The following is a 24,793-nucleotide window of genomic DNA, read 5'->3' as shown; positions in this document are numbered from 1 at the left end:
AGCTTCCAGCACATGAACCATTTGATGACAAACCACATCCAAACCAGGGCAGCTGCTTCTTCCTAAAGCCCCTTAGGTCATATAGGAGTGACAGGACTCAGGACTGTGGTGGACTTGCAGTGCTGGGGACAACACTTGACCACTCACAAGAGCTGATTATGAGCATTTCTTCCAGTTCCACATTTAGATTCCTAAAGTGGTGGCTTGGAATTTGCCATTGTGGGAATATTTATACCATGGGAATTGGCAAGCCCTGTAAATCAGGGTTTTCCCCAAGTGAGCTGGTTATTTTCAGGAGGCATTGGCTTTGGGGGAACCCAGTCCTGAAAGTTTTTGGTGTGGATGATTTTACCAAGCTTTGAGCAGATTTCTGAAGAATAAAGCATGAGTAGTTTCTCTTGAGTTGTTCCAGGTTAATGAAAACCCTACCATGTTTTAAAATCATGATGATATAGATATTCAGGATGATAAAAACTAAAATTAGAATTATACTTTCATTATAATTCTGTTTCATTATACTTTTGGTGAAATCCTAAAATGTAATCATGCAGGCACCTAAACCATAGATAATAATTTGAAAATGATAAAATTATCTTTGAAAATCAGGAGTCAACTTATATTTTGATGTGATTTGAGATTTGTTTTTTAAAAAATCAATCACATATTATTTCATTTTCTTGAAAACACAAGATTAAGACACCCGGATGGACCAAGGTGTAAATGTTGAAGGGTCATCTCTGGGAATCTAAAAAAGATCAAAAAAAGGAAGATAGTTGTTAATAAAGTTTTATTACATGGAAAATATAATAATTTAAAGATAAATAATGTATTTTTAAAAAGGGAGAAATCAAAGTCTGTTTTATCCTTATTAAAATTATGTAATTTTCACGTTTGTTTCAATTCTTGAATCATAAACCTTCTTATCCTCCTAGACTTATGTTTGGGACAAGATGAATCTTACTCAAAAGCCCTGTAATTTCCAAAACATAATGTGCAATCTAATTTTATATGACAGACTCATGCTGTAGTAAGCAGTTCAGTAGAGGAATACCTTCTGATGATAGTTTGAAATATATTTTTAGCAGATGGCAAATTAAACTGTATTTTATTAGTGTGTGATTGTAAGGCAAATCAAGTTGTGTCCAGGTCCCTGATATTTTTCATTTAAATTATTTTTCTTAGTTTACCTAATAAAGACATTCTGCATAATGACCAGATCTGATAGCTAGTAAATATAATTTGGTTATTGAAATAATCAAAATGCCATATCAAATGCATTTTGATAAAATGTTTAAAGAAGCAACCTACCCATCCATCTTCTATTACCACTGGCTCAATATGCTTTTCTTTTATGAAACAATTAAATCATAATTTGAAGGGATTTGCACACTTTGCAATTGCTTTGAAGCATATTGGAAGTGGTAAGTGGAGGCCAAATGAGACTTTTCAATTTAAAAACTGAATTTTTTTTTTTTTTTTTTTTTTGTGGGGAGGAACTGGGAATTGAACTCAGGGCACTTGACCACTGAACCACTTCTCCAGTCCTATCTTGTATTTTATTTAGAGACGGAATCTCACTGAGTTGATTAGTGCCTTGCTTTTGCTGAGGCTAGCTTTGAACTTGTGATCCTCCTGCCTCAGCCTCCCGAGCCACTGGGATTGCAGGTGTATGCCACCATGCCTGGGTTAAAAACTGAAAATTTTAAAACTTAATTTCGTTGTGCTTATCAAATCCAAACCAAGAACCTGAAAACCCTTGTAAGGGGCAATTATGGCAGGAACCTCCATTACCATGTCAGTAAATTGATCCACACAAGTCATTCGAATCAATTCAGGAGTTGCTGGGCTACTTATGGCAAAGGTCTTGCTCAACCCCCTCTCTCTGCGGGCAGCAGTCACTGCGTCATATATGGCAAACAATACGGAGGACCCCAAGAACATTCCGGCCTCACCTAATCCCTGCGAGAGGTACAAATGGCAGTTAGAAATGCATGGTTCTTTAAGGAGTAATTTATGCGTACATACACACATGCTCACCTCTTCTGGCTTTATCAGTCCCAGAGTGGAATGCCTCTGGATTGCTGGGTTGAACTCCCCCATAGCGATTCTTTGTGTGTGGGGGGCTCCTGAGAGTAGCTGATGAGAATGTCCCAGGACACCAGAATATCTGGCAGTTAAAACCTCCTATTTTCCCTCCCAGGTGCCCTCTCAGTCCCTGCTGCCCTCTCAGATACTCCAATCCTGGCTTCGGGCCATCGTGCTTTAACTCAAAGCCAAAACAAAATGACCACAATCTTTGTAAGATGGGCTTGGGGACAGTGACATGGTTGCTTTTTTGTGGACTTTTTTGGTGTGTAGTTAGATGGGCGTGAATTAACATATTTTGAATGATTCACCAATGCTGTTTTGTTCTGATATTTCTTCTTTCTTTCCTCAGGGTAGTCTGGTCTGTGCTTCTTGTCTGGGGCCTTGGTAGAGGGAAGCAGACAAAGGTGTTTCCAGACTTTGGTTATCAAAAACCAGTTTACTCTGAGGAAATATGGAAGGAGACAGAGGGGCTGGTGGGGGAGGGTCCTCTGAGGTGAGGAGGAGGTCTAGTAGCGAGGTGCTGAGACCTTGAGCAGGGTCATGCTCCGTGTCAGGCTGGCTTTTAGAGGTGCCTTTGGCCAAAGTCTGGTGGAGAAGGGAGACAGAGGCCTTTTAGGCAGGAAATCTCGTCTTTCTCCCAGCCCTGACCTATTCCTAGGAAATAAAGGGAAATCCCCAAAACCTGAAGTTAAAGTTGCCACCTGTCTGGCCAGATGTGGGCTCAGAACAGAACTCAAGTTGCAGAAATTGTAGTTTTTACACACTTATGTTCAAGAACCCTAGTGGCCACAGGTGTTATTGGCCAGTTAAAAGCCATGTCCTCTAGGAGGCAGGGAGCCAACACCTCCGAATCAGTGACTATTAATACTTGAGAGCAGAGTCAGGGAGCAACTTGGCTGAAAGCCCATTTGGATTTTGAGAGGGACTGGGGAATGATGGAATTGAGGCTGTGGGACAGGTGGGAGGGGTACAGAAAATCAAGCTCTGGGCTGATGTCATTTGCCTGCAAGGTCAGTTTATCTTCTGGTGGCACTTAACCTAATGAGCCAAGATGTTCAGCTCCTCCTTGACCTTTCTTATTTGATTTAGATTTCTTTTATGTCTCAAGAGTGAAGAGGACTCAGGCTTCTGGAGATGATGAGCAACATTCACTCGGAGAGAGCTTGTTTTCGTTTTTTTGGGATTTGCAATTCAAAGGAACAAACAAATTCAAAACAGTTCTGGGGAACATTTCAAGACTTATTGAAAGAGGGAGTTTTTAGGAGGTTTAATTTGTCTTTCCTCAAATTCATATGTTCAAGTTCTCATCTCCATTGCTCAGAATGCGTTTTTGCAGATAGGGTCTTTAAAGAGATGATTAAATTAAAAAAATGAGGTCACTTGGGTGGGCTCTAGTCCAATGGTGTCCCTATTGGACAGGAAAACTAAGGACCCAGATGGGAACAGAGGGAAGGCAATGTGAAGAAATAGGGAGGAGAAGGCAGTCATCTACAAGCTGAGTAGAGAGGACTCAGAAGAAACCAACTCTGCCAACATCTCAATCTTGAACTCCAGATTCCAGAAGTCAATCTGTTGTTTAAGCCACCCAGTATTTGGTTATGGTGGACCTGGCAACTAAATACAGAGGTCTCAAGTTCTTACCTTGGATGAGTAGATGGCAATGGGGTTTCGGGAACGCACCAAAGTGACATAAAATTCTTCTGGTATCTCAGTGACAGTGGGAATTTTGTAGTCATCTGGACCCCGAGAATGAAGCACACCTTCTGGAGAGTATTTCAGCTCCTCTATGGTATAGAATCCCATGCCCTGGATAAATGCTCCCTCAACCTATAGTCAGAAATTTCATAGGTGAGATTTGGATGATATTGGTTGAAAAATTATCCCAGTATGAAAGAAAATCAAGCTCTGTACTACAGTGAACCATTCTTGCACACACTGCAATGGACTTTACAAAGGGTTCTTCAGGAGCAGATGCTTCCGCCTTGCCTGGTCTTATCCTCAGGTACCCCATGTACCTGATGCTTGCCCAAGTTCCAGGTAGTTTCTCAAACCCACCCAGTTCTTTCCCACTTCCAAGTCTTTGTAAATGCAGTTTCTCCCGATTCTCTTCACCCCTGCCCACCTCAAATTCTCTTCCTAGCAAACTCCTATTTACTCCTCCTCACCCATTAAGTTCTAGGTGAAGAATAACCATTCCCTGGAGCCTTTTGAATGTTCTCCTAGTTGGCTTTAGCAACTGCTTCTTCTAGGCTCACTGCATTTTGAACACATCCTTATCCCCATCTCCCTCACTTTTAAGCATACTGAGGCCTGGTCTGCTTCTGTTCTGTTCTCAGCACAGTGTCTCATACATAGATTTCTCAATAAATGTCTGTGAATTAGAGAGAAAAGAAGCTACCATTAAAGGAGCATGAACTAGAATGATGGAGCCAGACATGGTAGTTGATTTTACTATCTGGATTCTTTGCTTTCCTTTATAAATTACTGCAGTGAGTAGATCAGTATTAAACAAGGTGGGTTGGAAGAAATAACTACATTCATTAAAAGTCATGTTGTTTTACTTATAAATTATTATGCTTTGAGAAAAAAGGTTCCTTTCAAAGGGAGTGTCTGTCTGGAAGTTATAAAAATTGAAGGAGAGTTACAGCTTGAGTTTACTGAAACTTCAAATTTTGGAAAAAGGTAAGCACATTTAAATGCTACATTAGGAAAAGATGAGAGCCCAGGATTCGGTCTAACACTTGTGTTTTCCTTTCCTTTTCTGATGGGGCAAATGTAGGATTTTTCCTATCAGAGCATCTCCCCTTTTCCTTTGCGAAGGTAATAAAGAGGCAGGAATAAGCTGGGAGAAGGGGGAAAGAAAAGGAGAGTTGGATCAGGGCCTGGGGCTAGCTACGGTTCTCAAAATTTATGGATTTAAGATCCACTTTGGGTACAAATTTCAGTTCTCAGGCTAGAAAGTTATGATGGTGCAAGACTGAGCCTCAAGTGGGCCAGGAGCCCAAATTTCCTAGAAACACTAGTTGCTTTGGCTACAGAGAGACTGAGGACTGCAGTTTGAGAAACACCAATGGGCCAACAAAATTATTCCTTATAAAGTCTATTGGTCAAGCTAGGTAAATTGGTCCATTAGGATTTAGAATGGTGGGATGTGATTGGCAGATGAAAGCACCACATATCTCTCAGGGTTGGATGCCAAGATACTCAGTCTCCAAATTGCTATTGAAGTCACACTAGGGACCAGTCACCTTGGCCTCACCTGGGAGCTGGTGAGCAGGTCTGTGGTGGGTTGATGCTCTGGTCTGCTAGGAAAAAGCAGAGCTGCCCCAACAACTGGGAAAGGTTTTAACTCTAAGTTTAAAAAGACTCGAGTGAGTTAATTTTATTTGTGAGATATGAATTAGAATTAAATTTAAAAAAGGGGCAAAATTGTGTTTAAGCATTTTTTCTATTTTATTTCCCCAAATTGTGCAATGTTGAAATTCAATATTGATATAAGCACTAATGTAACTTGATTACTATGGATCTGTATAAAGTTTTAATTATGAACATAATGTTCATTGAAGAAAAATTAGGAAGTACAGAGACTTACAAAGCAAAATAAATAATATATATTCTTGTCAAATAGACATTCATTGTTAACTTTTTCTTGAATTGTCTTACAGTATTTTATCTATCTGTGGGTGTATGCAAATGTGCATATATATGTGTAATACATAAAATATGTTGCATGAACAGGGTTTGGATGATACTGGAGAATTGTATACTGAATGAATTGCTGCTAAACAGGATTGACTAAAAGTCCCCGTGGGGATGATACACACCTGTCCAATATCCAGGGCTGGGTTTATGCTGAAAGCAGCATCCATGAAGATGTCAGTTCTAAGGAGCTGCACCAAGAGAAAAGATATAATGGACAATATAATTTATTTAAAATAGGTTTTTACTGAAGTTGTATATCTGTCCCTGGTTCTTCCACCTAGAGGATCAAGTTGGTTATTATTTACAGCATAGGAAACATATCACTGTTTGTGTTGACCCTATAAAGATGGTACATATAAATGTCACTTTTTACCTTATGACCCCCAGTCAGACAGTCAATTTCAACCTCAGAACAGGATGCTCCATAAACAAAATATGGATATGCATCACCTTCCTCCTTCTCCCAGTCCATATTTGTCTGGTAGCCTCTGAGAAGAGAAATCAGAAGTCAGGGGGAAAAAAAAGTACTTTCCCGACTATCAATCTGGTCACCTGGCTGTGTGGGGTCCTGGGGACCACAAGGCAGAAGGCTGCAGGCCATTCCTGCAGGCTGGAGTCCTGCTCCCCCTTCTGTTGTAAGGGGACTGTGGTCAGAGCTATAAGAGAATTGCTGCAGACTCAGGAGGAGATGGACTTCCCAAGGAGGCTCTGGATTGTTCTGCTGCCCCCAGTCATCTCTTTCCCCACCCCCAAAGATCCCTTGACTACAGAATTAACACCCACCACACATCACCCCTGCCCAAGTATATTAGCCAAAGTAATAACATCCTTTACTTGAAATATCCAGTAGCTGAGAGACTGATGGATTCTTCAAAAGCTTTTGCAATCTGAAAGACATGATTAGTTAAAAAGAAAATATAAATTTAGGGAAAGTAATTAAAAAATGCCATCCATTCTGGGCTTGTCTCTTGTTTATATGGGGCTCTGTGCCCATATTTACCTGGAGTGAGACTCAAGACTGAGTGTGAGGTATGGGTCACAATTTACTAGGGAGGTGCTTAAAGTAGCAGAGAGCTGTGCTCTGGTACTATTCAAACTGGGATGTGTAAAAATTTTACTATATTTTACTTTTTTTTAATTAGGGAGAGGAGTAGGTTACATATTTATGTGGTTAGGTATTTAGGTATGTACATAGGATATATAGGTATGCATGTATGTAATTTCACCCTGCACTGACTTGATATACAGTCTCACTATAAGACTATGTCATCTTCCCTGCAGCTGGGTAAGAACAATAATATTAATAATGATAATTGAAATAACAACTATGAAAAGTAGAGCAATCCTTGGATCTTAGCACTGCTGTTTTCTCCATTGCACAGGTGAGAACACCAAAGCCTGAGACCCTTGTCCTGCTGCCATAGAGACAGCACAGGGGCAACAGCCCCTGGAGTTTTACTTCAGAGCTCATGCTGCTATTGTGCTCTATAAGATATTAGGCTCTAAAACAGAACCAGACCGCAGTGAACCTAGGTGTCTCTTTCACCTGCCTTGTAAGGTAGAGAAGTAAACGCTAACACCTAAGTATTCTTGAATGGTTCCTACCTGTCAGCCCACACATCCATGACTCATACCCATGTGGATGTCCTTGCCTTTTTCTGACTAGGATAATAAAAGGAACACTTACCCATTCTTCCCATTTTCCTTCAGGGTTTTTCCTGATGATGGGCTGAAGACGGGCCATGAGAATCTGGCAGGCATTCTAGAAATAAATGTTTGAAATGACATCAGAAATAAAAGACAGAGGGAATAGCAATATGTTGGTTATTTAAGTCACTTTTGATGGAGCCTGCCATGTTTTTGAACTTGCTTCCTTACTCCTGAAGGAGGATTTCTTAAATTTGAGCAATATGTGGAATCTTTTCAAAGGAAAAAGATCTTCTTGTGAATTCTACAGTGTTGACTTATGTTTATTATAATGCTTAAATATATGTTAACATAAAGCTAAGCAGAGTCTCCTTGGAGTTATAGCTCTTTTGTAACCATAAAGCAAAACCAAAATGACAGATCATGCACTCCAATCTATATACTAATAAAATTCAAAATAACAACATGAATTTAAGTGAGAGATGATGTGTTGGAAATTAAATTGCCATTTGGAGTGTGGAAGTATTGACTGCTAAGGTGCAGGTGCTTTTGAGTCCAACATGCCTACTCTCTGCCAGTGTGAAGGATCAGTTTTCTCTCCACTCTTCTTATTTAAATGGCCATGAGATTTTCACTTGTACTTTATGTCCTGTCATCATCTACTTTCATTGGGCAGGAAAATGTCATTCATATGTGAAGTCTATCTCTGCTGGTTTTTTTTTTTTTTTTGGTTGTTGCCTTGACTCAAGGCAGTTTTGGTTCCAAATGTGGACAAATATAATCATGATATTATTCCACTTTTACTTGAAATATGTTTATTTTAATTTTTGAAAGATTTCTATTGAAATGAAAATAAAAACTATTGAGGTAGTTTCTTGAACTTTTACACCTGATCCCTGGGAGTTGGTGGATTCCAGCTTGGCTTCCACCTTTAATTCAAATGTGAGTCCATTTGTATCTCTGCTCTTTCTTACTCATCTCAGTCTTAGAACACCATACATGCCTCCTCTTGGCTTCTGTTCCTTCTTTTCTATCATCTTCTCTTTGGAAAATGGTCTATGGTTTCTCATGCATTGGGGAGATTACTGCTTTCATAGATCTTTGTTGGTCCATTCAGCTTTCAATCATTGACCTCATTACAAATGGATGCCTTCCAAGAGAATGACTTATACAAGGCAACCTAACTCCTAGATTCCCCATATCTGTACAAATATCAGATCTTCTTCCCATTATCTTGCTCTTGTTAGGTGGATAGTTTAGCCATGAACAGGTGGGTACTGGGAAGGCAATGAAGGGCAGTAACTTACAGGAAGGACATCAGACATAGTCATCAAGTCCGTAAGTCACAGGTCTGGGAATAACAGAAAACTTTGTTAAAGCAGACAAGCATCAAGAAAATGGGTACTGGTTCGTCACAACTCTTCAGACAAGTTAATTATAACCTCTTAAGGAAACTATTGTTTCAAGACTTTATCTCTTGTGACCAGGTCTTCATAATCCTCTCCTGTGTCCAGGTCATCACTACCCTTACAAAGAAAAATTGCTGAGGGTGAGAGTTATGCAAAGGGTTAATAAACCACCTAGGGGTGTATGGGAAATTGAATCAAGAAAAAAATGGACCCGAAAGCTTTAAAAACTCAGACTCTGTAAGAGCTATGCTGTTCTCTGCAGGTGACTTGTTCAATGCCTATATGGTGTGACCTTATATCACTCTCTCTAGTGAACTTCTACCTGTTACAACTTTCTTGAAATCCTCCCTGCCGCTATAGAGCCACATGGTGGCCCCAGCTCAGCCAGTCTCCTTGGCAACACCCTGCCCACCAAACTCCTCTGCATGACTTTAGAGTAAACAATTCGTGGGTCTCCTATGATAAGCTCACCCTTGATGTAGTGAGATATTGCAGTGAAACTTTGCCATTCTTTAGTGACTCTGAACTTCTTTTTAAAAAATTATTTCATGAACATTATTAATTTATTGAAATTAACATTGTTATGAACACATAAGGAAAAAATGCTCCCTAAAAGATGAACTGTTACCCATCATTAGGACAAAACTATTTTCAAAGGATAGGGATACAGGAAATAGTTTCACAGTTCTGCTTATATGTACATGAGATCAGTGTCCATCTATGTCTGGGTCTCTGCAGTGCACACCAATCTACCTGCCAGTAAAACTCAAATGAGGAATGGGCTCCCATGGATGAGGAGGCCCAGGAACATCTCCAGTGGCCCCCTGGATCTGTATGCAATCGGTCCTCCCTTGTTGGCCAGTGATCCAGCCCAGTGGTGCCTTCATTTTCTGTAGGGTACAGCAGCTATGGCAAATTTGGCCCTGAATCTGGATGTCTTTCTAGCCATTCTTTCATGTCAACTCTTCCCCTGCCCATGACCCTCAGGATGGCATGAGCAGCACAAGAGTCCCACTTGAATATGTCTTCTTCTGAAAAGATGTGAACATCACTGAGGCCTTGGACAACACTTGTGCATGCAGTCCCAGCTGCCTGGAATGTGCTCTTTTCACACACAAGCCAATGCAGCCTTGATGGACTCTTTCCACTTGGGCTAATGATTGCCGAAAAGTGTGTGTGTGGGCACCTCAGGGTGTTCTCAGGCTGCATCCTACCACCCTTCTTTTAGAGATGGCAAGCTCAAGTGAATGGATGTTGGTTCCCCATTTAAGAGAGGACCCAGCAGCACTGTTTTTCCCACCCAAAGGAGTTTAGATCTTGTGACACAAAATCTTGGTCAATAACGCCCATCAGGGGCATCCTGTCTGTAATGTCATCAGCATCACTTCAAATGATGACATGCCAAAGGTCACAGGGAATAATTTCCTGGTTAGATTCAATGTCAGCAGAATATTTTGTATACTGATAAGTCGAATCCATGAGATCCACCACACTCCCCAAATATCCTGTGGGATGTTGGTCGGTTTTGAATCCAGAGTTGAGTCAGGAAAGTCAAAATCCTGATGAACGACGTCTGATATACTTCATATGCCTGCTTGTTATCCTTAAGGTCTTTGCTAAGAAGCTCTGATGTTTCTTCCTCTATTGAATATAACCTCAAGGTAATTTCTGCCCTAAATCACCTCAAGCCTAGCATGAGGAGCTTCAAGGTCACTCAGAGGATCTGATAAAGATCCCTGGAACTTGGGACCCTGAAGACTAGTTTATTTCTGAAGAAAAGTCTTCTGGTGAGAGGCCAGTGCAGCAGGGATGGGTACTGGGCTAGATTTTTTTTTTCTAATTAATGCATTCTCTGTATTTAACCACTCCATTTTAAGAAAAAGATTTAGAAATTAATGAAAATTTAAAATAAAATTAATTTTCTCCACTTATTGCATCCTTTGCTTTGCGGTGTTTAATATTTAGTCATTCTCTATTTCTGTGAACATAAGTATACAAATGCTTATTCACTTACCTAATCTGTCTACTATTGCTTTTAAGTTAAAATTATTTAGGATTTTCTATAAGCATTATTTTATGGCTATTTCCTAGACTACCATATAAAAGACTTTGGATTTTAAAAGAGTTTTGGGGTTCTGAAATGAATGACTTCATCTTCTTCAGTCCTACCCAGCCAAGTGACAGTCTCTGTACATAAAGTGTGGAGCCATCAATGTCTTTACAGCCAGCAGAACCTCAGCTTTCATTATATTTCCTTTGAAAGTCTCGTGTGGTTATTGGTTGGTGAAGAATCTAGAACCATTGAAAGCAGTGGATCTTCATGGGCCTTCAAAGGTCTACACAGTCAGCCCACCATGGAAGTCCAAGGAAGAACTGCAGAAGGTCTGAAGGGCAAGCAAATGGAAATTGCCACTCCCTCCCACTAAGAAGCACCGCCTGAATGTGCTGGACACGTTGCTGCCCAAGTCAGATGGTAGAGGCCTGTGTGTGGTGGGACTTCTGCTCCATATACTTTTTCTACATTTTTGAACTTCAGAGGAAGAACTTAATTTTGTCTCAAAGGTGGTCTGACAATATTTATGTGGGGTGGGACGTGGAGTGCAACATCTCTCAAACTCTGTACCTGTAGAACTTTTAATTTTTTACTGAGCATTTCATGGGACCACTATTCAAGGAGACAACTTTGAGAAGTCCTTGTACACATGATATAGGGGCACATTTGTTAAGCAGAAAGCTTCCCTTTTCAACCACATGTTTGTCATATTGGGGAGATGGTCTCTGTGGGTGACTACTGACCAATCAATAGTTTTCTAGAGGTTAGAGGGTGGCTATAGGTAGGTAGTATAGTAGCTTTCGTAAGATTTCTGTAATCCACCCACTTCTATGAGATGGGTGGTATCTGAATCTCAGTTATGCAGAAAAAGAAATGGATTCTTAGGGAGGTTAATTGCCAGACCCAAACTCTCCAAGAAACCAAGGTAGGACTGCACTACATTGCTCTAGTGGTCTGGGATGAGAGAAGGGAGAGACTGTTTTATCTGAGACAGAGGGAGGCTGCTGAAGGGGTAGAGTGTGAATTATAAAAGACAGCCCAGAGCAGCAGAAGCACCAAATTTGTTTGGGAGTCTCTGCTCCACCAGCAATTAGCCCAGTGACCAAGAACTTAACCTCTTTTGGCCTTAGTTTCATCTTCCATAAAGAAGGACAAGGTCCCCCAGTGCAGACCTTGGGTGACCGAGAGATGAAAAAAGAGTCACCTGTACAGCCTTTCCATTTATGTCTGTCCCCATGGACCCAGCTGTGAAGACGGCATTGGGCACTGTGATGGTACTGGTTTCAGACAGGTGTATGTATGATGGGGGGATGTTCAGCTCTCGACTAGCCACCTGTCAGAGGCAAGAGAGAAATGATTTCATTGACTTCACACCCACTTCTAAGTGAGAAACCTTTGCATTCTTTTCAGAACTGAGTGTTAACCCTGGTCGGCTGTCCTGCCATGATGACAACAGTTAAGCTGGGTCTTAAATGGCACCACCAGTGATACTGTCCTGTTTGGAGACATGTGACCAACCCACCAGTCTTGCTGTGCTGCTTTTTATACAAGTTTTGTGGAAGTCATATGGCAGTGTGGTCACTCTGGGACACACATTGTCGTTCTAAGCATTTGCCATGAAGATTTACAGTATTTATCTTTGAAACTGGAGCTACATTTTTCAGAAAATGTATGATTCTTTCATATGCAGGAGGAGTAATATATTTTCTCAATTTCAACCTCTACCTCCCTCACTCCACTGCATTTTTATGTTCCTGAGGTTAGGATAAGTGCTAAAATTGACTTGTGCATCTAGTGCTTGACTTGAGTCTGTAGGGTGCTATGCTCTCCTACAAGACAGACCATGGACACGTCTCACCTGGATCATTTTGGTGTGCAGACCTTGTCCCAGTTCACAGCCACCATGAGTCAGCAAGACAGAGCCATCTAGATAGATGTGGACCAAAGCGGCTGCCTGGTGAAGATAATTGTAACACTGTTTGGAAACTGATATTGACACGTCACAGTAAGTTTAGCCAAGGACATAAAATGCTGGTTATTCCAACTGAAGAATTCACAGAATTTGCATGTTTCTCCAGGGACCAGATCATAGAAGGGAGGAGGCATGTAGAACAGTTCTGCAGGTCACAGAATTTTTCTTGAGATCAATCCCCATTGCACTCTGATGCACAGCCCAGGATCCTCCACTTACCTCATTGGGACCCTATCTCTGTATCAGTGCCTCCGCCCCTGCCACAGAGCATTAAAATATCAACTAACTCATCTCTTCCATCTCTTGGATATGATCCAGTCTTCTTGGAATCATTAAGTTCTCTACAGGAATGTTAAACTGTGTTTTTATCTCCCTGATGCTGTAACAAGAGTGATGGATGACCCTGTGTGAGTATTGCCATGTGCCTCCACAAGTGTGTTATATTTAGTGTTGATGATTGTGTAAGCATCACGTAGGATGACTTTAATTGATGGGGCATATTACAGACCAGAGGTGGGATGGTGAGTCATCACATCATCTGCAGACATTTAGGATAAGACTTCAACATAATTTGTACAGTCATATCCAGAAGTATTATTTCACAGGTGAGGATTTAGTTTTAGAAAAGCAACATCATCCACCACATTAAATTAATACTATTATTTTGAATACCACTGGTGTTTATAGTATTATTTTTACTTACTTCAGAAATATGTGTTTCGTAAATGGAAACTATAAGAAGCTTATTCTTTGTTTTGTGGTAATACACAGTTAACAACAAAACAAACAATTTAAGCATGGAGAGTCCACAAGGTTTTCTCCTTAAAGGCAGCCTGTGTTATTCTTGTTTGAGAAATTCTACCTGGGGGATGTTGAACACCTATTCTGGGGCAGACAGTGCTCCTGGCCTTCCTCTGGATTCTTTCCATTTTGTTTCCTACCTTGTAAGAGGACTCTGAAGAAGTGTGCATGCAGGAGATAATTTTTATAAGAGACAGCATGAGTATACTTCACTCACACCATGAAGGGGGGCTGTCTGCTTTTCTTTGCAAGAGTCTGGTTATGGGGCATTTCAGAGATTAATGGGAATAGATACAAAAATAAAAGACAGAATCAGGAATTGAACCCCATGAAAAATTGATTATGGTTAAACTTAAAAGGATAGTCTAGGGGCTGGGGTTATGGCTCAGAGGTAGAGCACTTGCCTAGCATGTGTGAGGCACTGGGTTTGATTCTCAGCACCACATAAAAATAAATAAATAAAACATAGGTCCATTGACAACTAAAAAAATATTAAGAAAAAAGAAAGTCCAGTAGTCACTGAACCTCAAGATAGAAAACTTCAAGTTTCTGCATGAGCTGGGGAGCTGTTTGTGCTCTTGCTTTTGAAAGATCTGCCTTCAAATGACCCTACTGCTCTCTAAGAAACTAGGAAGATTTCTTTCTCTCACAGACTTGAATTTGACTCCCTTCCCAATACCTATGTTTGGGCCCCTGCTTCTAAAACCAGGCACTCCTGAGCTAGACTGTACGGTGATTGTTTTCTGAGGTCCCTATTACCATGTCCTGCGAGGTCTGCCCTGATACCCATAATCCCCATCCTTGTTTAAGCCTATTCTGTCTCCCGTTAAAGGAAATTGCCCCAGTTTATTCTCTGTCTCCAGCAGGAAAGACCCCTTCTTGTATATGATTGCCTTTTCCAGAGGCCAGTCATTTGGAACAGGGCTTTCAGGAGAACATCTCTCCTCACCTCACCTGATTGTAGTAGGCTATTGGGACCCCAATGGTATACTTCATGGGGACAGCGGCAAGCCCTCTCTTCTTCCAGTAATTTTTTTTGTTAAATTCTTCTGCAGCCTGTTTCCTAGCATAGAATGAAGATTTCTCCAGACACTCTTTCCAGCATCTTCGCAAGGGTTCAGGATTAAATGTCTGCTTGTACGCCGTTTTGCTAGTTCTCTTATACATGTTTATTTCTTTAACCTGAAAGATGATAAAATAAAATGGATTATAAGGATAGATGCTTGTTCCATATGTGAAGTATGCATTTTTGTTATATGTCTGTTTCAGAGAAAATATTTCTTTTTAGAAAAGTTTTTTCTTTCCCCCCCATTTTTTATTGGTTCATTATAGTTGTGCACAATGATGGGATTCATTGTTATATATTCGTACATGCACACAATATAGCAGTACAATATGACCAGTATTCCCCCTTTTCCTTTCCTCTTCCCTCCCCTGGTCCCTTTCTGGTCTTCCTTCAATTTTTTTTATTTGTTCTTTTTAGATATACATGAAAGTAGAGTGCATTTAAAAAAGAAAATTATTTATGTGGATATAAATATGCAAATGCAAATGTATGGGTATAAAATTGACAAAACAAAACAAAACAGAAACTACTATTGAACACTTCATATGCTCCAGGCATGGGAGTGTTTGTCTAAGTGTGTTTATTTCAATTAACTTCATGATAACCCTGAGAAACAGTAGGCACTATTATTAGCCCTGTCACAAGTTTGTTAGTGGTAAGTCAGAATTCTGATTCCAAGTCCTTTTACTCCTACACAACATTGCCTTATGTCCTACTTATTTTCAAATTAGCTCCTCAAAGTCTTGGCTGTGGTTAAGTGTTTGCACAAATGACTCTAATCATTCTACTCTATTTCTGCCCTGGGGTAGTTTTACACTGAGGCTGGGATTGGTTTTGTGATTTGCCTTGGTCAATGGGATAATACATAATAAGGCACACTGAGACTTGAAAAATACTTGCATGTTGGGGCATGCCACGTTCTTGCTGCTCTTGGGAACTCTGTGAACACTACCAGGAGAATGAATCTGGACTACTAGAGGATGAGAGACTATGGAGCAGACTTTCCAACCTTCCTAGGTGAGACATTCCCAGATAAACCCACCAGAAAACCATCAGACAAGTTAGTAAAGCCAGCAGAGACCAATAAAGTTCCAGTTGAGCTGGCCTAGACCAGAAGAGCTGTCCAGTTGACCCATGGAATCATGAGAAATGCTAATACTGTTTAAAACCACTTGGTTTTGTGGTTGACTTACTACAAGAACAAAAGCTAACTGATACATGGTTGATATAGTTCATTTCTTAGAAACCACACAGAGGCTGACATAATGCTATGTGCTGGTGTTCAAGACCTATTTGACCCAATGGAGCCAGAGTTTTATTAGGGAGTTCTGACTGTTTACCTCTTCTGGGAGTAAGTTACATTGAGATGCTACGGCATTTATGTAAGCTTCTACAACCACTGTGGCCTGAGGGAAGCCAAATCCTCGAAAGGCAGTGTTGGATGGTAAATTTGTTTTGCAAACTCTACCCCGGCACCGGAAATTAGGAATATAATATGCATTTTCAGATTTCAGCACAATGAACTCCAGCACCTAGATTAAAGCAAAACAAAATAAAACAAAACTTTACTTCTGTCCAATATTCAAAACCTTTTCTCTAAATTTTATTTTTAACATAAACCCCTTAAGAATTTATCTGATGCGTAAGACAAATATTCACACAAATAAAGCATGGCATGTATAGCCCCACTGGAAAGCTATGGAAAAGCATGTCTCACTTACTAACTCAGACTCATCAGGAGTGCATCCACCATTGACGTAATATTCAACGTCAGCAGCTTTGATCACACCATTGTTCATGAATCCGATCTGCAAAGTGATAGCAAGACAATTTTCTCAACCGTGCTTCTTTGCAACCAAACTATGCTGTACACAAACACCTCTGATCATAGTCATCCACCCTTACCTAGCTTATACATGTGGTTAGATATGACAGACACCAGAGGAACACTAAGGGGGAGCCCAAGTTGAACGTGATCCAGACAGAAGGTTCTGATTAGCTTTAGGCAGCATCCAAATATTCCTTTCCAGTGGTAGGAATGTAATAACTGTCTTTACTATTGATTGGTTAACACAGGACAATGTCTTAGCAGCTTGTTAAACTTGACAGCTCTCACTTACTTTGTATTTTCCAAGGAGTGGGTGGCGACCAGCAGTTATCAGCATGTCATTACCGCGCTCTAGGATGAATCTGATTGGGCGGCCAGTCCTATGGGAAATGACTCTGTTAATATGCTGGGCACTACATAAAGTTGTAGAAACATAGAGATGGGGAAGGGAACTTGAAGTAATTTAGCTTAGTGGGGTTTTATTTTTCTTCCTGTTTTGGAGATTGAACTCAGGAGCATGCACATGCTCAGCAAGTGCTATATCATTGAAGTACACACCCATCCCTTTTTAAGTTTTCTTTTAAGACAGGGTCTAAGTTGCTCAGGGTAGCCTCACACTTGTGATCCTCCTATCTTAATCTTCCAAGTAACTGGGATTACAGACGTGTGCCATGATGCCTGGCAGCTTAATGGTTTCCAGTGGGAGTAGTAACACGCCTTCTGGTTTAGTAATGTCTGAATATTTACATGCTGCAATGATCCATGCTCAGCAATTATTAATGATTTTCCCTTTCTTTCTTTTTAATGTTTACATTAAAGAGTCGTGTGATCATTTTGAAATTATGTATTTAAATAAGTTTTATTATGAAGAATTTCACTTGAGATAATAAGAGGGGCATTAACATATTGCCATAGGTGAGAAAGTTTGAGATCCAGTGGTTTGTCAAGCTTAGCCTCCCTTGCAGACCTCCCCTTCATAAAATGTCTATCAAGAACTCTGGTTCCTGATGGAATGTTTACAACCCCTATAAACCTGCTACTTAGAGGACAGCCTTTTCTATTTTTGCAAAGTTCCGAGGACTTTTTCTTTTTGTAGTGATAAGACAAGTTTGTCCTGAGTGGATCTTAGTGAACTTTGGTAGTTACAAAGTTCACAAGTCACGGCTACTCCAGGAATTGGTAATTCCGACAGAATGAGGCAAAGGCTGAGTGAACGTTCCCAGGCAGAGCAGAGCCCCTTGTTTAGCATGACAAGCTGTATGTTTTGTAGGACTGAGGTTTTGACCTTCTTTTCACTCAGCCAGCTTCAATAGCGTTGAAAGCTGAGCTGAAAGGTTGGAAGGAATCACAGGTCATCCATGCCACTCAGAAAGCTGACATTACACCGTGGTCACTGTGACTTACTTATTGGCAGCTACAGCACTGACAGCTCCCAGAAGAGCCGGCTTGGTCACTTTCCCTCCAAATGCTCCTCCAGCTCTTTTCATGTGGCAGGCGATTCTACTCCTTGGGACGTTGAGTGCTGCAGCCACATATTCCTGCAAGAGGTAAGTCTCCAGGGTCACATAAATGCAATTTAATAGTTTACTTTCTTATCCATGTATTTCCTCTCTGCCCATTAAAAAAGTTGAGTAATTCAGCAAATAGTTATATTTATACAGTGTGTGACCATCATCATAGTCTAACTTCAGAACATTTTCAGTATCTCCAGAGGAAACTTGTATTCACTAAGGAGTCACTCTTCATCTCTTGCCAACCTCCAAGCCTAGGCAACCACAAGTCTAGTTTCCATCTCTATAGATTTGCCTGTTTTGGACATTTCATATCAATAGAATTCAACAATGTGTGGTCTTTTGTGACTGGCTTCTATCACTTAGCATAATGTTTCAAGAGTCATCCATGTTGTAGCATTTGTGAGTTTTTCATTGCTTTTTATGGATAAATAATATTCCATTGTGTGGATACATCAGATTTTGTCTAGTTATTACTTGATGAATACTGGATTATTTCTACTTTGGGCTCTTATGAGTAATGTTGCTGTGAACATTCGTGTTTAAGCTGTTGTGTGGACTTGTTTTCACTTCTCTTGGGTAGATAGTTATGGAATTGCTGGCTTATGTGATCACTTCATCTGTAACATCCTGAGAAACTGCCAAAGTGTTTCCCAAAGTGGCTGTGCCATTTTTCATGCCCACTAGCAATTTTTAGAGGTTCCAGTTTCTCTACATCTTTGCTAACACATGTTATTATCTGTCTTTTAGATTATAGCCATGCAAGTGGGTGTGGAGTGGTATCTCATTGTGGCTCTGATTTACTTTTCTCTGATGACTGATGCAGAGCATCTTTATCATGTCATTATTAGTCATTCATATTTCTTCTTTGCAGAAATGTTCAGTCAGATCCTTTGGTGGAACTGCTTTTGATGCTGACCTCCTAGGTTCTGAGCTATAGTAGGCTGTGGACACTCAGTTCCCTAGTAATCCCTTGAGATACCTGCTGTGTGGAACTGACAGATGGTAATCTAGGAGGTGTTGGTGGTGGGTGGCAAAGGCGATCTAGACACATGTACCTTATCCCTTGAAGCCCAGTGCCAAAGACCTCTAGCTAAAAGGGACCTCAGGGATCTTTATTATCTCCCTCAATTTACAGAAAAGGATTTTAATGCCTGGCAACTTTCAAGAGATCACACAGTGGTAAAGCTAATATCTCCTCACTCCTCCTCCATCCGCTTTAAAACTTGCAACTGTGGAGGTCACAGCCACATCTCCTGCTCAGAGCCAGTGACCTCAACATCTCATTTTGCCTGAATAGCAGCTGGTAATGTCTTCCTCCCTGAAGCCACCCCTTCAGGACCTCCAGCATCCCCCCTTAGTGACGCTTGTCGCTGTGATTTTTAAAGTACCCTCTTGCACCTGACACTGTTGTAGGGCAACTCCATATTTGAAAACTGGGACTATCAGGATTTTTTTTTTTTCTCTTCTCTGAGTGCAGCAATACTTTGTATCTCAAGCAGCAGCACAGGGCTGGGATTTACTTGCTACTTACTGAGTCAGGCTGAAAATGCCTTGGAATTGCAATTGCTCTATCCATGCACCACCAATATATGAGAATGCTTATATAGAATAGCAATACCAATGACACACAAAGGGAAATTAAAGTACAGTACTAAGGCTTTGACCTCCCTGAGATTAAGTTTTGCACTATCAATTCTTGTGAGGGAAAGACAAACCTTTTTGCTGTCTGTTGGAAGGTAGCTAAATTTCCAGATCACATTGAAAGGTATTTATTCTATTTCATTCATACTGGATTTTAGCCAGTGTCAGGGGTGCACATAGTTCAAGGCACAAGAGTGAGAGGAATCACATCACATGATCATTTAGAGTCTCACTTCCAACAATAACCTGTTACCTGCACATGTGTTGGGAACTGTGTTCCAAGGTGTAACACCATCTCTTTATCTTCTGCTTTTGGTATAGCCAGGATTGTTTGTGTTTCCATGTAAAAATGTTCCTGTCCTTCCACGTGGACCTCACCTGTAAGCATGAATGCAGGACAATGTTAAGTCACAGGTCCCAACTTGGGCACTCTGGGTGGCATTTTGTTTATAAAGGCCAAGTTGTTTTATCTTATGGAGAACTGGACTCTACATCATTTGGTTAAAACACTTTTTGTGATACTGTTATGGAAAGTTCAGTCCTTGCCCCTGATACCAACCAGTAAGTAGGACACAGTTTTGAGAAAAAGGAAAAAGAGGTTTTGTTGCTTTGCTAGCAAAGAGGAAACTCAGGGGACTCCTGTCCCAGAGGCTGTGATTCTACTCATCAGCAGGAACAGGGGGCTTTTATAGAGGTGATTCAAAGGTTACATTCCACATATTGTCTGTTGGAGTGGTAATTCATTTGTTAATTTGAGACACAGTCTTTTCTGAGATCTTCTGGTGCCATCCCCAAAGTACGGATTACTTTGTTCCTATGGTGGGTGTGTACTCAAGGACAGGTAAATCTGCCTAAAATGGGAAAGAAAGGCAATCTTGTTTCCCCTGAGATTAGAAAGGGGACGAGATTAGGGGGGAGTAGGGAGAGAGGAAGAGAAAGAAATATGTTCATTTAAAAAATAAGTTTCAGTAGCAGAGCAGCAAGGGCTATATTCAAAGCATATAGCCACTGTTAGACTACTGTTAGACTACTGCTTATGTCCGACCAGCTGAGTGACCTTGGGTAATTCACTTTGTCTCTCTGGGCCATTTGTGTAGCAAGGTGGTTTGATCTGCGATTTGCTGAACTTGGGAGCACAGACTAATCTGCTACATATCCAGGTCTGGCCATCTTCTTGCTCAGTGAATTTGGCTAAGTTATGTCCTCAGCTGTGAAATGGGGGAAAATAATAATATATACCCTTAACTGGTGACGCTGACAGTTAATGAGAAACAGAGGGGATAAGTTACTTGATTATGGATGTAAAGGTTTAAAACGGCAGAGCTGAGGTTGTTCTCAACCCCGAAAGCAACCTGATATTACCAGTTTTTGTGGCCTTTTTATCTTGTTCAGTACATCCTTATCAGTTTGTAGACTGTATTAAGGGAGTCATTTGACTCTAGCTTAAATACTGGAAGACAGTATTTTTACTTTATAATTACCTAAAAGATCCCTGTGCTGTTAAAATAAGTGAATTGCTTTACCATAAATCAAAGGATTATTAAAAGTATTTCTTGGGACAACAGAATGTGAGTCAGGCAAAGGCCCCTCCCTACCAGAACAAAAACACGAAAACAAGAAAAACCCGCTAACAGAATATATATACTGAGTTATTTTATTACTTTAAATTTTTTAACAGAAGAAAAAGTTTTATTGCATATGCACATGGAGAAACTTTGCCTGCAGTAATGAAACAAAAACCCCAAAGAGGTGGTCAGACTGAGAACTCATGCTCCATTTTAACGAGGGGGGAATACAATCTTTGAGAAGTGACAAGATCAATGAGCCTTTAGGGGTGATAAAAAGTGGGAAGATAAACATAGGGGGAAAGCTAATGGTCCTTCTAGGTTTTAATCAAAGGTAAAAATGGAGATAAAGTCTATTTCAGTGTGGTTGAGTGGCCACATCCCTCTCTAGACTGACCGAATCTAGAGCTGTCCCTCGTTGGGTCTGCCCTTCCTGGTGTGAGGGAGGAGGGAAACACCTTCACGAAGGAAACACATGCCTTTCTTCCGGATAAATAGCAGCAAAGTGACTTTTTTCCCCCATTCCTGCTATTTCTCAATTGCCCTCAGCTCAAAATAATCCTAATGCTAGTGCGGCATTATTTTAAACCCAAATTTATATATTTAACAATGACATAGTGTTTGTAGTATGCAGGTATTTTTCTAAGGCTTAGCACTTCACAGATGATCAATTCATTTGATCCTCAAATCAATCCTATGAGCCAGGTATTATTTTCTCCATCTTGCAAATGGAGGAGCTGGGATATGGAAAGGTAAAGGAAGCCATCCAAAGTCACAAGAGCTGGGGTTCACACCTGGTCCCCTGGACTCCAGGGTGCACACTCTTAGCCACTAACATGTCTTCATGTTGGCATGCTCTGTGACCCTAAATCATTTCTGCCAAAATTCCCTTCACATTTCAAATTTCCCACTTTGTGCCAACATTTTGAAATCCCACAATTGCCCAAATCCCAAATGGTACCTTGTCAATCACTTGCCCTTTGAGTGAGAATAAAAATGAAAAGACAATATACCATGGTGCCCAAAAGCAAAGGACTTGGGGCCAGCCTGAACCAGGCTCCATTCCTGGTCCTGCAGTTAACTGGATAGAAGACCTGAGCCAATGGTTTAACTTTTATAAGCCTCAGTTTCCTGACCTTTAAGATGAATCTACTGATATGTTCCTTCTCAAATCATTTTCCTCCCATGTTAAATAGTAAACAGTAAATGCTTAGTTACTTAAGACAGGTTTAATAAAAATACTGATTTCTTAGATTTATCAGGATTAAATAATGTTGTACATATAAAGGGCTTAGCATGGTATCCAGCACAGTAAGTACCTGAGGTATATTAGCTGATGTCATTATTGGAGTGAATAGCTTTCCCCCAAAACTCATAGCCTTTGTGAAAATCTCATTTAATGTTTTAAAAACAGAATTGGTGAGGAATAACAGATCTTTGGCATGGTTGGTGGATACTTTCAAACCCCTGAGCATCTCTCACCAACTTACCCAATGTTCCTAAGTGCTATTCTGAAGTAGAGAATTGTTTGTATAGTTGGAAGGTAGTTTGCAGTTTCTTCTTAACCAGAACGATGTTAGGAAACAAGATTTCTAGTCTCTGCCAGGCTTTAATGAAAGATAAAAATTTATAGCACTTGCCATTCCAGTTATTTAGAATCGGGTCAGAGACCCTGTACCGTTTTCTCTCACCAAAGACACATAGCAATTCTCTTTAAAATGACAGTTGTGAATATCAGCCTTGGCCATACATTAGAATCTCAGGGTGAGTTTTAAATATATATCGATGCTCTGACTCTATTCTCCACGATTCTGTCGTCATTGGTCTGGGCATGATTCAGGTATTCATATTAAAAAAAAATCATACCAATGAGGTCTTAGTGCAATAAGTCAAAACAAACAATAGAATCAATATTGAAAAAGATAGATAAAAGTTATAAGATTAAATACATAGAAAATTCAAGAGATTCTCCAAAACTATTAAACTAGCAAATGAATTTAACAAAATTGCTAGATATCCAATCAATACAAAAAATTTATTATTTTCACATTCTAGATACAAGTAGAAAATTAAACAAAATATCACATCATAGCATCACAAACACTAAATACTGGGAATAAATATTAAGAAGGACATGCAAGATCTCTGTACTGAAAACTACAAAAATTACTGAAATTAAAGAAAAACTAAATAAAAGGCAAGGTCTACTATGTTCATGGGTCAGAGGACAGTATTTCAATTCTATCAATTAATATATTAATATACTGTTATAAAGAAATCTCAGACAAAATTCCAGCAAAATCTTTATGGATGAAATTCAATTTATGTGTTTTTTATTTGCAGTTATTGCTTGTTTTTGTGTTCACTGAGAAATTTTTGCCTGTCCCAAGGTCATGAAGATGTTCTCTTATGTTTTTCCTAGAAACTTGATTGTTCCAACTTTTACAAATAGGTCTATGATCTTTCTCAAATTAAGTTCTCTATACGGTATAAGACAGGGGTTGAGATTTCATTTGTTTCATGTGGACATGCAGTTGATCTGGCATCATGTATTAAAGACTGGATTTCATTAAAATCAGGGGGATCCAAGACGGCGGCCTAGAGGAAGACTGCATTTCTTGTTGCTGTATAACTCGGGATTCAAGCAGAGGAAATACTGTTTCTCTCTGAGGCAGTCCTCACTGCTCACTGATCCCCTGCTATTTATCCCATTCGTCCACCATGATCACCTGTCATCTCCAGCATATTGCCTATTTTTTGAGTGCAGATCACTCACTGACTACTGCCTATCATCCACCATTTGCCTGTTTGCCTGCCTGTTGCCTGCCCATTTCTTGCCTTTCACCTGCCCATTACCCACTGCCCAATGTCCACCAGCTGATCGTCCACTGATGGCCTACAGACCGCCCTCAGACTGCCAGTGGATCACCTGCTGTCTGCTATTGCTTGGAAGTCCATTGTCACAGAATCCAAAAGTTTGGTTACATGTGGCTACCACCATTTTGGGGCAATAGCCAGCGCCTGCAGGTTTGCCACTGTAGCTGCTGCCATCTCAGGGCATGGCCACCCTGGTCTGGGGACTCAGGCCAGTGCCTGGAGATACATTGGGGTACCTTCAGGTCTGATTGCACCCAAGGTCTTTCTGTTTGGTGTGGTACTAGCTACCATCTGGCTGCCTCTTTGCAGCCTCTTTGTGTGAGCGCATGCCTGGTGGTCTGTGTGCAGGTGGAAAGGGAATTGAGATCTTGGGTAGCAGCAAGACAGGGTCTGGGGAAACTAAAGCCCAGGTCCATCAGATTGCAGTTGGGTTTGTGTGGGCCAGTCTGGGTCTGGCAAGCCTGTAGAAAGCCAGAGACTGAGGGAGTTCCCCAAGGGGAGCACAGGCTGAAGAAACTAGATAAAATTGGTCTGACTCCAGTTCAGTGAGTCTTGAAGTGTGCAGGGATAGAATGGAAGGGGCCAGCTAAAATGGGTGGGAAGACTGGAAGAAGGTTTGAGGGCATCTTG

The 24,793-nt window shown here is 40.5% G+C and overlaps 1 protein-coding gene across 1 annotated transcript in view; it reads right to left on the bottom strand.

Moving 5' to 3' along the window:
• Window positions 1-538: 538 nt before the first annotated feature.
• The window catches only part of LOC306657281 (aldehyde oxidase 4), a 64,444-nt gene continuing 40,189 nt past the window's right edge, over window positions 539-24,793 (bottom strand). Inside the window, exons 21-35 of the mRNA XM_079133122.1 lie at window positions 19,975-20,099; window positions 17,971-18,104; window positions 16,859-16,946; window positions 16,460-16,546; window positions 16,079-16,270; window positions 14,627-14,854; window positions 12,758-12,853; window positions 12,104-12,232; window positions 7,478-7,552; window positions 6,625-6,677; window positions 6,164-6,278; window positions 5,913-5,978; window positions 3,730-3,915; window positions 1,792-1,959; window positions 539-745 (exon numbers count right to left, since the gene is read on the bottom strand). Of these exons, the coding sequence (XP_078989248.1) occupies window positions 692-745; window positions 1,792-1,959; window positions 3,730-3,915; window positions 5,913-5,978; window positions 6,164-6,278; window positions 6,625-6,677; window positions 7,478-7,552; window positions 12,104-12,232; window positions 12,758-12,853; window positions 14,627-14,854; window positions 16,079-16,270; window positions 16,460-16,546; window positions 16,859-16,946; window positions 17,971-18,104; window positions 19,975-20,099 (1,796 nt within the window). The 3' untranslated portion in view covers window positions 539-691. The remainder of the gene's footprint in view (window positions 746-1,791; window positions 1,960-3,729; window positions 3,916-5,912; window positions 5,979-6,163; window positions 6,279-6,624; window positions 6,678-7,477; window positions 7,553-12,103; window positions 12,233-12,757; window positions 12,854-14,626; window positions 14,855-16,078; window positions 16,271-16,459; window positions 16,547-16,858; window positions 16,947-17,970; window positions 18,105-19,974; window positions 20,100-24,793) is intronic.

This window comes from Sciurus vulgaris (assembly GCF_902686455.1).
Source record: "Sciurus vulgaris genome assembly, chromosome: 3".
Taxonomy (NCBI): Eukaryota; Metazoa; Chordata; class Mammalia; order Rodentia; family Sciuridae; genus Sciurus; species Sciurus vulgaris.
This window is presented reverse-complemented; position numbering and strand designations above follow the sequence as displayed.